The sequence below is a fragment of the Dromaius novaehollandiae genome, chromosome W (assembly GCF_036370855.1).
Source record: "Dromaius novaehollandiae isolate bDroNov1 chromosome W, bDroNov1.hap1, whole genome shotgun sequence".
Lineage (NCBI taxonomy): Eukaryota > Metazoa > Chordata > Aves > Casuariiformes > Dromaiidae > Dromaius > Dromaius novaehollandiae.
Window position 1 is genome coordinate 19,727,257 of NC_088130.1, and position 12,705 is coordinate 19,739,961.

The window sequence follows — 12,705 nt, forward strand, 5'->3', positions numbered from 1 at the left end:
AAAATTCAGTGGAAATAGAGAACAAACTATAGTGTCTTAGTACTATGCCTGTCTCGGTAACAACTAAATCTTGCTAATTCAAGGGCAAAAACAAGTACAGGCAGGAAATGTGCAAATGATACTTTTGGGATTTCTGTGCCTAGTTGAGTGGTTTGTGGGTTTTTTCTTTTCGTTTGTTTTTTTTTTTTTTCCTGTTTAAGAACTTTAAATGCAGTCTTCAAGGGTTGCATGTGTTCTCAAAACTATGCTCATGCTTCAAGTTCGTGTTTCTTAAAAGATATGGAACATTTTTATTCAGTTCCTGGATTGTTAAAGTATTATAAACTGATCCCTAGAGTTCAGTGAGTGTATGTATGTGCTGAAGATAAAAGCTTGTATTTATTTGAATATAGTCTAGTCTTTTTTTTTTTCCTGATTTCACTGTTAAGGTCTTTTAACTGTGACTGTGGTAGAATGAATTTTATTACACTGACCCTTTACTAAAAGCATCTGTACAGTACTTTTTTCCTCTTTCTTTTTTCTCTTTCAACATGAAAATGACTAGGAAAACAGATGAACTTTAGCACAATCTTTTTTCCCCTTTGGCAGAAATCATGCAGCATTTATAATCCCATTGCCAACAAGAGCCACTTGTATGGATAGCCCTATCAGCAAGGAATAGCTTGCACAAACTTCAGATTATTTCAGCCATCTGTTTAAAATGTACCATTGCCTCAATATAGCATCTTAGAGTAAATGTAACTTGGGGTTTTTTTTACATATATTTGTATATATGTGTATACACATAGTTGTATACTAGTGCTTCTTGTTTCTATACGCTTCTGGGCAGATAACAATAAATTTATGGGTAGAGGAAAAGCCATAGAGGATATCAGAGAGGAGGGAAAGTAGTGCTTGATTTGGAGTCTGTCAGCTGATAATCTATAGTTGAAATGTGTTGCTTTTTGTGGCTGTCAGCTACAAATCACTGGGCAGTAAGCAGGCTCTGTGAACATGGGTTTCTTAAGCATCAGGTGATGGTGCTCCTGCTAAAACCCAGTGATGGGAAGGGAAGTTCTTGTTCTTGATATGCTGGGTGAGTTTGTAGGACACTTCTGTGCAGATTTGGAGTGAGTGGCTGAATTCTAATGCTTCAGCAAAGTCGCAATATCTCTTAACACAAACTAAGAGCAGGTGTATATTTTTATTCCTATATTTTAATATCCTTTAGGGGATATTTTAACCTTGTTTGGTGTCTTGGGGGGTGGGAGGGAGGAGCATGCAGAAGACTTGCTTAGTATCATCCTTTCTATTCATATTAGAAGAATTTGAGAGTCTAAGTAACACACCTGCCTCATCCGACTTGTTAGCGCCCAAACCATTGTACTACTTCAACTAAAATGTACTCCAGCAGTTCTGCGTTGAGTTACAGAAATCAGAATCCACGTTGGGTTACGGAAATCAGAATAGCGCCTACCAGGAAGTCTCTTGCACTGACCTGTTTCATTTGAGCCTGACTCCTCTCACAAAAGACCAGCCTTGTGACTTGTTAGGCCCATCCTCTGCTGAACTATCCTGGCAAACGTGGGTGCCGAGTTGCATGCAGCTGATTTAAATGCCACACTGGAAGGGTGGGAGCCCACTAGGTGGTGCCAGCAGGCCTGCGCACTGATGGCGCCGAAGCGGGGAACCGGCCGCCTTGGAAGCTGCAAGCCTGTAGTTAGCACCAGAGAGCTATATATCCTGGTTTTACAGTTGTGTGTTGTCACAGCTATGTTTTTGTCCTATATAATGTAACTCCTTCTTCAGTGTTGGTAGTAGGGTCCTGAAGCTTTAGGTCGCAGGCAGTGAACAATTGTGCTGTGGGTTGCAAGGAAATGCTTGTAATTTCAGGAGAAACGAGCATGAAACTTATTTTAAATGTCTATATTTTCATGGAGTTAAAGACTCATGTAACAAAGACTTTATTTTAATGCTTCTAATTGGTTACAGGTTTATGGAAGGGGTTAAAGCAGTTCATGAGGGAAGCTATGTTGTTTACGCATGCTGAGTGTCCATGCTGTTTTTTTCCTGCTTTTGCCTTCATGCTGCACAAAAGAAAAAGAATTAAGCATAGGGCAATACTTGTATTTTCTCCTGTTCTGATACTGCCTTCCTCCCTATCCCTACCCTGATGGTATGATTGTACTAGTTAAAACTAGTGTGATGGACATCTTAAAAATTCAAAATCCAGAATAAATAGAACAATACGATACAAAATATTCATCTAGCTGCTACATTCAGTTTTTTTATAAATGTGTTCTGACCTAAAAAGAAGAACACACTGAGTATGTTTGGGGGATTTTTTTTGGGGGGGGGGGGGGGGGGACAAGCCAAATGCCTGGGCCAGTGAGTGGCTGGAGCTGACGGCTAATTAGCAGCACGTCTGTCTTCAAGTGAAAACCTGCAAATGAGTTGCTGGGGACCCGGGTGTGAGGGTGTGGGCAACCAGTGCCATGACTGGTAGGCCGGGACACCTCGTCGAAAGCTACTGGTAGTGGGTCAAGACAGTCTAATATGTTCTGGATGTGTTAGGTTGGATCCAAAAATACCGTATATGTTGTTTTCTGTATGAAAGAACAAAGTAGTGGGTTTAGTACGCTAGGCTTTTGTTAAAAAGGCTGACTTCTGTTTTCAGAAGTCCTACTGAAATATTTCAGAGACTTAACAGTTTCTCACTTCAGATCGTTCAAATACTAAACTCTAATGATGTTAACAGAATGACGCTCAAAACAGATTGTTTCGTAAGGCAACTTAAGCACATCCTTCTAACAAGGAATTTCCATTCTTCCTTAACAGTATGGCTTGTTGCTACTTAGTATGTCACAAACCCATTAAAAATTGTTGTACCTTTATATTGAACATGGTATTCTTAGATACTGTTTTTTATAATAAAATGTCGTAATAAAAGATTTTGAATTTCATGAGTTGACTTTTTCCTTTATTCCCGTATTAAAGATTTGCAATATATGCATGCTAACATTAAATGTGCTTTTTGTTGTTCATATTTAAGATTCAAAGTTGTATGTTTTTCTGGCTTATTTTTAGTATGGCAAGTGAGACTTAGTTATGTATATTTTAAAATTCAAGATGTTATCAAAGTACATCAAATTATCTTTAGAATATCTGTTTTTAATCTCTTCTTATTAGTGTCTCTGGAGCTGTCAGTGTGAAACTGAAATGTTAAGAATTCAGAATACTAATTTTAGGACTGTTTACTTACAACTTTTGCAGAAAGTAAATGAAACTTAGTGTTGAATTAGTGGAAGTTACTGGCTTAGTTTCTAGAAGATCTGTTTGAGCTGGTGAATCAGTTTCTCACTTGAGTAGTCTTGTGTCCTTAGGTTCAGAGAGCACAATGAAACACTTTATTAAGTGTTAGCAAATGAACTGTGACTTCAAAGAATTAGAGAGCGCTTTTTTACTTTCAAGAGGTATGATTTCAAATTCGTGCAGTAGTAGAGAGTGGGGGCAGATGATTCCAATGAAACACTTGTTAACTAGTAGAAAGTCAAAACCTGTTTGTTGTGTTTTTATCTTTTGATAATTAGAGCTACAGAACCAGTGAAATTAAAGTGTCTGTCTGTGCAGTACCTTACAAATTGTTTGCCACGGATTGGAAATCTTTGGGGGGGTGGGGGGGAGGAACATAATGCATAAAGATGTTACAAAATATTTTCAACTTCTTGGATAAGTAGTCAACAGCTTACTGGAAAAGTGATTTTGGTTGCTAAGTCTTAATATTTTTCATATTTTTTTTAAAGTTAAATTCTAAAAGTATATTAAAGTTTGTTCTCTCTAAACCATAGTATCTCATCTGGAGGAAAAGTGGTGGTTTTTTGCATGTGTACACAGTGCCTATGAAACTGAATATGGAAATATATCAGACCAATGCTCTGAATTAAGAATTGATTTCAGTAATCAGAGATGCCTCTGCACTAATGTTTTAATCTATAGTAAAATGTTTTTGATGGCTTTGGTAGAAAAAAAGTGCTTACCTTTTGTTGTGGTTAAATAGTTCAGGAAAGTAATTGCTTCCTCTTGTTTCTTCAGATGCTTTTTAAGCCTTGACTATTGCTCTTCTGGTACTGTTCCCAGCTATTGTATATAATGGGCAGCTTTCAGGAGAGATGGAGTGTGGAAAAACTGTTAAGTTCCTTTAAATGGATTTTTAACTTAAATCTCCCAAATTCTCATGACTTCCTGGCTGTAGGTGCCTAAAAAGCTTCCTCTTCCTTATATATATAGAGATCCTTCCGAAAACTACAAATTACCAAATGCCTGCTTAAACTAGGAACACTAGCAATTAGTATTTAATCTTTTTTGTCTGTCTATTGCTCTTTATTCCTGGGAATATTTGTCTATATTGCTCTAATATTCCCAGTAACTAGTGGATACGATTCACGGAAGAACTAGCAAAGTGTCAGAAGGTGTAAATGCGGTTTTTCTGTCATACCTGTACTATACCTCAAGGCATTTCCTTGTACGTTCCGTTGTTCAATAAGGCACGAACATAAGGTGCACCTTCTCCTGCCACCGGGACACTAAGGACTTTCCTCTGTGTTTGACCCCTCGGTCACACTTTTGTCAGAATTGACAGCAGCTTTCAAGGCTGCTGTCGGAAGGCAGGAAGTGCAGGGGAGCCTCGGCCAGCGCTGACTGACGGGATACAGAGAGCATGATTACAGCAGTCGCCTTTCTTAAGGGAACCAGGCTAGAAGGAAGAGCTTACCTAACCTGTTTTAGCCGCGGGCAGCATAGAAATGAATGGATTAATCAGGATAAATTTTCTGCTGTCTAGAGATGTTAGTCTGAAATCAGTTGCTGTAATGCTTGCAGCTTTTTTAGGTGATTGAAAGTGTCTCTAACTGACGTCCTGAAAAGGACTTTAAAAAGTTGACCTCACTTACCTGCTTCATCTAGAGGAATGTTTGAAGAATCTAATGAATTTAGGTATAGAGGATCACCAACTACTTCTGCAGATCTACTATAAACTAGTGACTTGGTCAATGAACTGGCAAGTCAAGTAGTTGCAGTAGAATTTGAGGGTTTGGTATCATTTAAGTCTTAATCTTTTTTTTCCCCTGCAGATTTTTTTAAACTTATCTGTAGAGAAGTAATTCTGTTATATGGGTTTGAAGCATTTGATCTTTAACAAATGGAAGTAGTTTATTTGTGCTTTACCTCTTGTGAAGGTAGTGCAGTTTTCTCTGGTTTAGGCAGCAACTAAGCTGTACTCAACTAAATGCCTTTTAAGAAGTTTTTCTATGTACTCCTGTCTGTGGATAACTATCTGGTGTCTTTAATTACTTTACTGTTCTTTTACAGTATATGGAACTTGTACTGTGTACATGAGGAAAGGTACCAGCCCCAGTATTTGTTTGGCTGTTGTCTTGCCTACCTGCCCTCTTTGCTGAATGTGTTCAGAATAACAGAATATGAAGTGACATCTTGTTGAACATTGAAAGCAAAAACATTTTGTTTCACTTTAATGTTTATCTTAACCAAGTCTCAAATCAGGCTGTTTATGCTTTGTCTGTTTTGTTTTTCAGAGTACTGTAATTCAAAGTGCTTCTTCTACATTTGATGAAGAACAAATCCGTGGTTGGATGGTGGATTAATAAGTAGTTGTCCTATTCTAAGAGTAAGAAGATATTTTGGGAGTTGGGAAGAACTGGATTTTCACCCTAGTCCAGCAGCTTTGCTGCTCACTTAAACACAGATGAATGAAGACCCCATTTGGAAAATCGCCAGGTCAGCGGTCCAGAGCTGATGCAGGTGAGATGTTTTTGGTTTTTTAGTGAGTAAAAAAAAGTGTTCTTATTCTGTACACTTTCTTATGTACTAATGGCTTTATGAAGTTCTTTGTTTTATTTATTAAATGATTAGTTTCATTATGTAAGCTGTTGAATTGAAAAGGCATACATAAATTTAATTTAGCAGTACAGATTTAGATAAAAGAAATATTTAGTAGCCTATAATATCAAAGTCTTAGTAGAACTGTAAGTTAAGTGCAGTTCTAAAAAGGGAAGAAAACAATGTGTGGTAAAAGTAGGCTGACATTTTTAGAGGAAGATTGCTCTATTGCTTGTTCCAGAAGTGTTGGTGTGAGTAAACAGTGGAATAATGTGTTCCCCGTATATTTATAAGTTGCCATAACACTCTTAATGGTTTGGTAGAAGTGGATTAGCTAGTAATTGTGAAAGAGCATCTCTTGCAAACAGTTTGGAAAGGTTTTTCTAAATGTGTGCAAAGTTTATTACTACAAAATGTGTTCGCTAAATTGAAATAGGTTAGTCAAAGTATTTTAAAGCAACTCTTTATTCAAGGAAAGCCAAAATAAGCGTAACCACTCAACTTTTATGACTGGTTAGGCAAATTCAAAGTTTTACAGCTTGATAGACTAATGAATCTTAGTCTTGTGCACTTCATAATAAGGATTATCAGCACTGACAATGAAAGAATCAAGTTACCAACCAGAAATTGTTCTGTATGCTGATACTTGGTCCTGTATAAGCTGAGGTGGACTTTTTCAGCTGTGCATTCTGCTAGGACTAGTACGCAGGACAGGGACTAGAAATTATCGTTTTTAAGTCAAGAATTCTAGTAGTATTTGGGGGATGAAAATGTTAAAAATGAATGTTGTTCATTCTTCTCTTTAATTATTTGCTTTTTGGTTGAGCTTATCTGAGAAATGCAACTTTGTTTATTGAGTCATTTTTTTCCTCCTCTTCTGAAATGACTTCCTGTTTTTCAGTGGAAAAAAAATGCCCTTCCTATTTCATATTGCAACAGAATTTTGCTAGTGACTGGTGCAGGGAAAAACTTTGTAGACACACGGTGCAGTACATCTAATGGTCTATTGGTGCTTTCCTAAAAAAAATTGCATGAAACCAAATGAATTTTATATAAAATTGGGAACTCAGATAATTTTAAAAATACACAAGCAATATTTCATTCTGGTGCTTTCAGTTATTTGCCCAGTTCATTCAGAACTGAAGTAACTGACACTGGAAGATTTCTTTGAAAGCTTTTTGGTAACTTCTAAAACCATTTTTACCTGTGATTAGCTTGCATTAAAGTTACTTTGCTGTCAGTCATCTGAAAAATCTTTAACTCCTGCAAGTATTTTTAATAGATAGTTTCAAAGGAGAGACCCAGTCCAAACTTTTAGGTACTTGCTTCAGTGACTTTTCATTCAGCCAACATGAGTCATCCTTCCTCTTGACACCACTAGAATGTCTATGGAAGAAAAACTGTAATTATTAAGAGCAAAGAAAGGAAAGCAAGCTTTGACCTGCCACTTTATTCTGGTATTGTTACTTCTAAGCCTTAGTTGGGTACTGTGAGAGTTCAAAGAATTCAGGTGCTAGGTTTTTAAGGTTCAAGGTAAAACTTTTTATCTAATAGTCTAATTGTGATATACAATGAGCAATAACTCTACAACACAGATCTGACATGTCATAATGTGAAATTTATGTGGAGGGTAATTTTTCGGCCTCTGTTTTAATTTAAACTAGATAATTTTACTGTATTAACATGTTGAATAGAAAATTTCACTACCTGTTGTCCTCCTAACACTATTACAAAAAAGAGAGGGAGTGTATATAGACTTGGTCACACTTTCCACTATTATTTTGTTATAGCTTACCCTTTAATTGGCACCTTCATTCTGCCCCATGCAAAATCATTGTTATAATGGAACTCGGTAATCTTTAGATGTTGTTTTTGCTTTGTAAAATGCAACCGTTAGTATTTAGGTCTTTACCTTTTTCTGTATGATGGGATGGGGACAGAAACCATCTGCTGTACATTGCTTAATTATAGATGCATACTAGGAAAGAGTGCAACAGGTTGCCATCGTTAGGAGACTGCATAGCCATTGGGCTACAATAAAGATAGGGCATGAGATTTTTGAACATAAAGTTACTGAGCACAGTAGAGCGTGTCTGTAGCCTCTACGATTTTGTTAAAATACGGAGCAGATTTCTAGGATACGGTTTCAGTAGTTGAGCCAGTTGCTGTGTGCGTGGCATCATGCCCATGCCTCTCTAGTTAGTGCATGATGGCCCTCCCCCTAATAGAGAAATGTGCTTTTTCTTTTTTCCCCCATTAATACCATCTAATATAATTGACTGTAAGATAAGTTATGATTACCCTTGTTGTGTATATATTTACGTTTAGCCTTTTCGAGTCATCTCTTGTTTCATGCTGTAGAAGTAAGTCATGGTCCTGTACAGCCCTTCCTTGTTGGTGAGATTCTGTGCCTCTGGGAGGTAACAAACTGTGATGGCCAGAAACAATCTGTGTCCTTATTGGATGGCTTGAAGAGATAAAGTAATATTTTAATAAAGAGAAAACCTAGAAAGCATTAAGTAGCATATTTGGTTATGTTGTTTGTTCAATTTAAAAGCAAGTATAATTCTTTTGGTATTGCCCCTATTAATTAGGATAAGAGACCTCACTCCCAGATGTGATTTGGTTAAAATTGTAGTGAGATCTTTTGGCAGAGTCAGGAATTCATTTTACCACTATGCTCCTGGTCTGTTTTGATTAAAAGAACTCTCTTCCATCCCCCAACTCTTTAACCTGATGTTGAGCAATATTAGGTCGAATAGTGTGTGAATAAACATGTCTACAGCCTTCTTGGGTCCCTGAAAGTAATTTTGAAATAGCCACTGGGTCAAGAATAATTCCTGTGTGATTATACGGTATTCTTGCAGCAGCCTCTGCCATATAATTTAAAAATGTCAAGCTTTGCCTGTTGTGAAGACAGCAAATACTGTGAGAAATAAGATGTTGTAGTGTGTTTTTTAAGAAGCCACCTGACTTTGAGGGACTGAGTGGAGGGTACCATCTAATGTGACAACAATAAAAACATTGCTAGTAATTTCTCCCATCCTTATGCCTATTCTGTCCTCCTGTTTCTCATCCCTCCCCTGTCCCCTTGAGCCAAAATGTGCACTCCCCTTTGACTCAACAGTCTGAAATAAAGTTTTTCTGTTACCGTTCCTCTTTCTCTGTGAGAGTGAAGGTAGAAGGATTCAGAAATAAGGTTTGGCGGAAGCTTCACTGTTGAATTTTAAGGATCTATTTTAAGAATCCATTATAGGCAGAATTAACCCAGGCTCAAAAAGCACATGGTTTTGACCAAGCTGACAATTAAATACTTAATTCTATTGCTCAAGACTTGGAGTTTGTGTTGACTTTCAATTACAAAAAATATTTATTTTTGTAGTCCTGAGAGACTGAGCAATAAATGTTTTTCTTTCCTCAGATCTATCAATGTTTGAATGTGTGTTGCTTTTAACAAAGAAGTGTAAAAATAATCCAATTACTTTAAATATTTTTGTTCAGTAATAACTTTCTTACAGAAAACTGAAACTTTGTACAATTAAGTTGACCTTGAATTCTATTTCGTCTAAAAACATGGGGCTTCAGAGTGTTCTAGTTAGAATTGTGGTACTTGTCATTCCATAGCTACAAGGAGATAAAGGATGTGAATTTAAACCCTTGCAATCAATGGCATTCATGCGATACAGAATCTGGTAATTCTCCACTATTCTCTAGTTAGTATTAACATCTTTGAAGTCCTTTTACTGCTTGAGACCAAACTCTGCTTGACCCCAAAACACTTGGTACACTAATTTTTCTGTTGAAAGATCTGTGTGACAGTATTGTCCTTGAAATTGTTGGGAAATTTTTAAATGCCTTTCTGCTGTGAATTGACAGTGACTAATGCTGATTATGCTTCTGTGATAAATGAACAAGGTTTAGACAGTATTAGGGGTTTCAGGAGAGTTCGTATAAGCACAATTGCTGCTTTGCTTGTTATGTTTGGCAGCCTTTTTGCTGAAGGAGATCAGCAGCTAAGGTAGAAGCTTGTGAATTGGTATTGGTATAAGATGAGGCTTAGGTAGAGCTTTTCTTTTTTCTGTTTCAATGAGTTAGGATTGGCTGCTTCATATTTTCAGTCTTCACTTTTATCCTTTACCCTTCTTTCTCAAACTCTTCTTCAAAAACACTAATTTAAAGTAGACTCTTCCTTCAAAGCAATCCCTTTCCCACAAGATTACTTAACATCAAGACGCCTGCTCTTTGGAACCAGAATGTTTTTATTTATTTTTGTTGTTGTAAAAACATTAATATTCTAGTTCAGTATTTTTATATTTATTAAATATAACTATATAGAGTTTTTATTTGCTCTCAAATGTCTTGAGTCATTAAGATATAATACTTACAGCATCTAGGTTAGGTTTTACTCATTAAAATAAGCATTTACAAATAAAGATCTTTTTAAAGAAACTGTACAAGCTGTTTGCAATTCTAAACTGGGAAAGAAGTCCTCTGCACAGCTGACTTGTTTCCTTAGTAGAATAAGATTTATGTCTGTCTTACGTTTTGATAGTTTGTTTCTTTCTGTAATCTAAGAAAAACTGAAATAAACAGGACTAAAGCTATCCTAAAACACAAGAAGAAATTTAGCATCCTAATTCATCTTTAAATTCCTGTAGGGAAAAGAAAAAGCAAACGGCATTTCTAAATATTATTGTGAACTTGTTATAATGAGCTTTGCAGCTTTGAAGGAATAGCGCTTGCAGCCATTCAAAGACTGCTTTACATTAACTGCTTGAAACAAGCATTTAATCTTGACATGAGTCAGGTAATATTTCACAACAAAGATGAAAGTAATAGAGGTGCTTTTTGGTCCATAGCTATTCCTCTGTATGTGACAGTGGTTGTTCACTGAATGTTTACCACTGATGTACAGTGCTTATATGCTGCACATCAAATTCCTTGTCTGTTTGGACATGGGACCTTCTTGTGTCATTTCCGGATTTTGGTGTAAGCCCCTGTTCGGAAAATGGTCTTTTGCATGCCTGTGTCGTACAAATGGGAATGAGTACATCTTCTGCAATTTTGAAGGTTAGAGCATTATTTAATGCATGATCTTTGCAAATGTGAAACCAGTTTTCTGAATTATAAAAACTGCATTTGTTTGATACTTTTTTAAAAAAATCTCTAATTATCTTAGCTATTGTTTTAAAGCATTACTTTCTTTTAGATGCTTTTTATAATGAATGGAAGAAGAAGCAGTTTGAGACAGCTCTGGTATGCTGTTTTACCCAGATATCATCTTAGCTTTCCTTTGGCTGAAAGGGTATCAGGCAGGGATATCTGGTGTATTTTGTGTGTGAAGCTACTAAGCCAATGCAACTGCTGAATCAAACTGTCTTTCTGTATATGTGCTTGAACTCTGTAAGCACTTTGATTCTAATGCTTTTTTTAATCATACTTTATCATGCATACTTTTTATCATACTCTTGATTTCAAAAGCCTCACTGATGAATGATTGCAAGGATTTTACTGGTACAGTGCTTGAGTATATCTTGTTAGCAGTAATGAAGATGTTTCTCAGAGGGAGAAAGAAAGAGGTACTGTTGACATCTTAACACTTTTTTTTTTTCTCCTCCCTTTGAAGTTTAGAAACCACTCATGCTCTATGTGGATGCTATTGCACTTGGGCCCTACAAGTAATCTGTAGGGTTATTGAGGTTTTCCAGTTAAAATAAAATGGAAGAACTACATTGCTGAAGTAATTCACTTCAATAAAGAAAGATTGAGGCAGGCAGATCATCAGGTAATTCTGGTTTTGCCCTTACTGTCTAAGGATAAAACTAAAAGATGTTACATGTAAGGATATTGTGTACGTACCTTGCTGTAGTCCCTTCTTGTAAGTAGGTTATGTTCATGCATAAAGATCTTAGCCAGGAAATTCTGTACATAACTGAACTTGAGTGAGAAGATATCTGGCTGTAGAGCTTGAATCCTACCAAAAGTAAGAGGTGCCCAAGGTGAGGAGTTAGTGAAGAGGGGTAACACCCATTCCCAGTAGTTTGCACAGCTTCATTTTGGAAAGTTTTTTGCTTATGACCTTTCTTCTTATGCCCTATATAATGTTCATAGAGTCCTTGAGCTGAGGACAGAAAACAAGTTCTGTGCTCAGTCACTCTGCAGAATATGTGGATGCTTTCTATATACTGTTTTAACTACTTTAGCTGATTTAGCTAAAATCTTACTTTATCTCATCAGCCAGTGAAGTAAAATATGAAATCTGTGTGCTCATGTTCTTATGAGACTGTTCTTTCACCGTGTGAGAACAGATTCTTAAGAATTGCTTTTAAACTTTTTTCTCATATACCAAAGAGCTGGCTAATGATATGATCAGAAAGCTTGTTTAGTAATAACAGTCAAGCTCCCAAGTCTGTTGGGTTTCTAGTCAAACTTCTTGTGATATCTTTTATTTTCATTACTAGCTAATAGTTCTTACGAACATGCTCAAAGGGCAGCTCTAATTACTTGCAGTAGTCTGAAATTGCAATTAGGATCTTTCCTGTAGCTGTTAGCGTGGAAGGCTTCATTTTTGAGATTTGAACATTCCAGCTGTCACTACAACTGGAGATGCTGCTTCTCGTGGATTTGTTACAATCTTGATTGTTGGAAACATCAGCTGTTGTCTTATTTTAATTCTGGTGTTTACATCACTTTGTATATGTCGTCTTTCTCCATCTGAAATCCAAAGATTAAAATATTCATGAAAATTAAGGTTAATGGTGTTTTCGGTGCTTGACTGTCTTGTGTGACACTACAACTATCATGAAATTTAACTTTCAAAATATTTATGCC

At 36.5% G+C, this 12,705-nt stretch overlaps 1 protein-coding gene across 1 annotated transcript in view; it reads left to right on the forward strand.

Annotated features, from left to right (window-relative positions):
* The window catches only part of LOC112978772 (spindlin-Z), a 51,961-nt gene that overhangs the window by 24,306 nt on the left and 14,950 nt on the right, over positions 1–12,705 (forward strand). The window contains exon 2 of the mRNA XM_026092476.2: positions 5,571–5,796. Coding sequence (XP_025948261.1) covers positions 5,745–5,796 — 52 coding nt within the window. The 5' untranslated portion in view covers positions 5,571–5,744. The remainder of the gene's footprint in view (positions 1–5,570; positions 5,797–12,705) is intronic.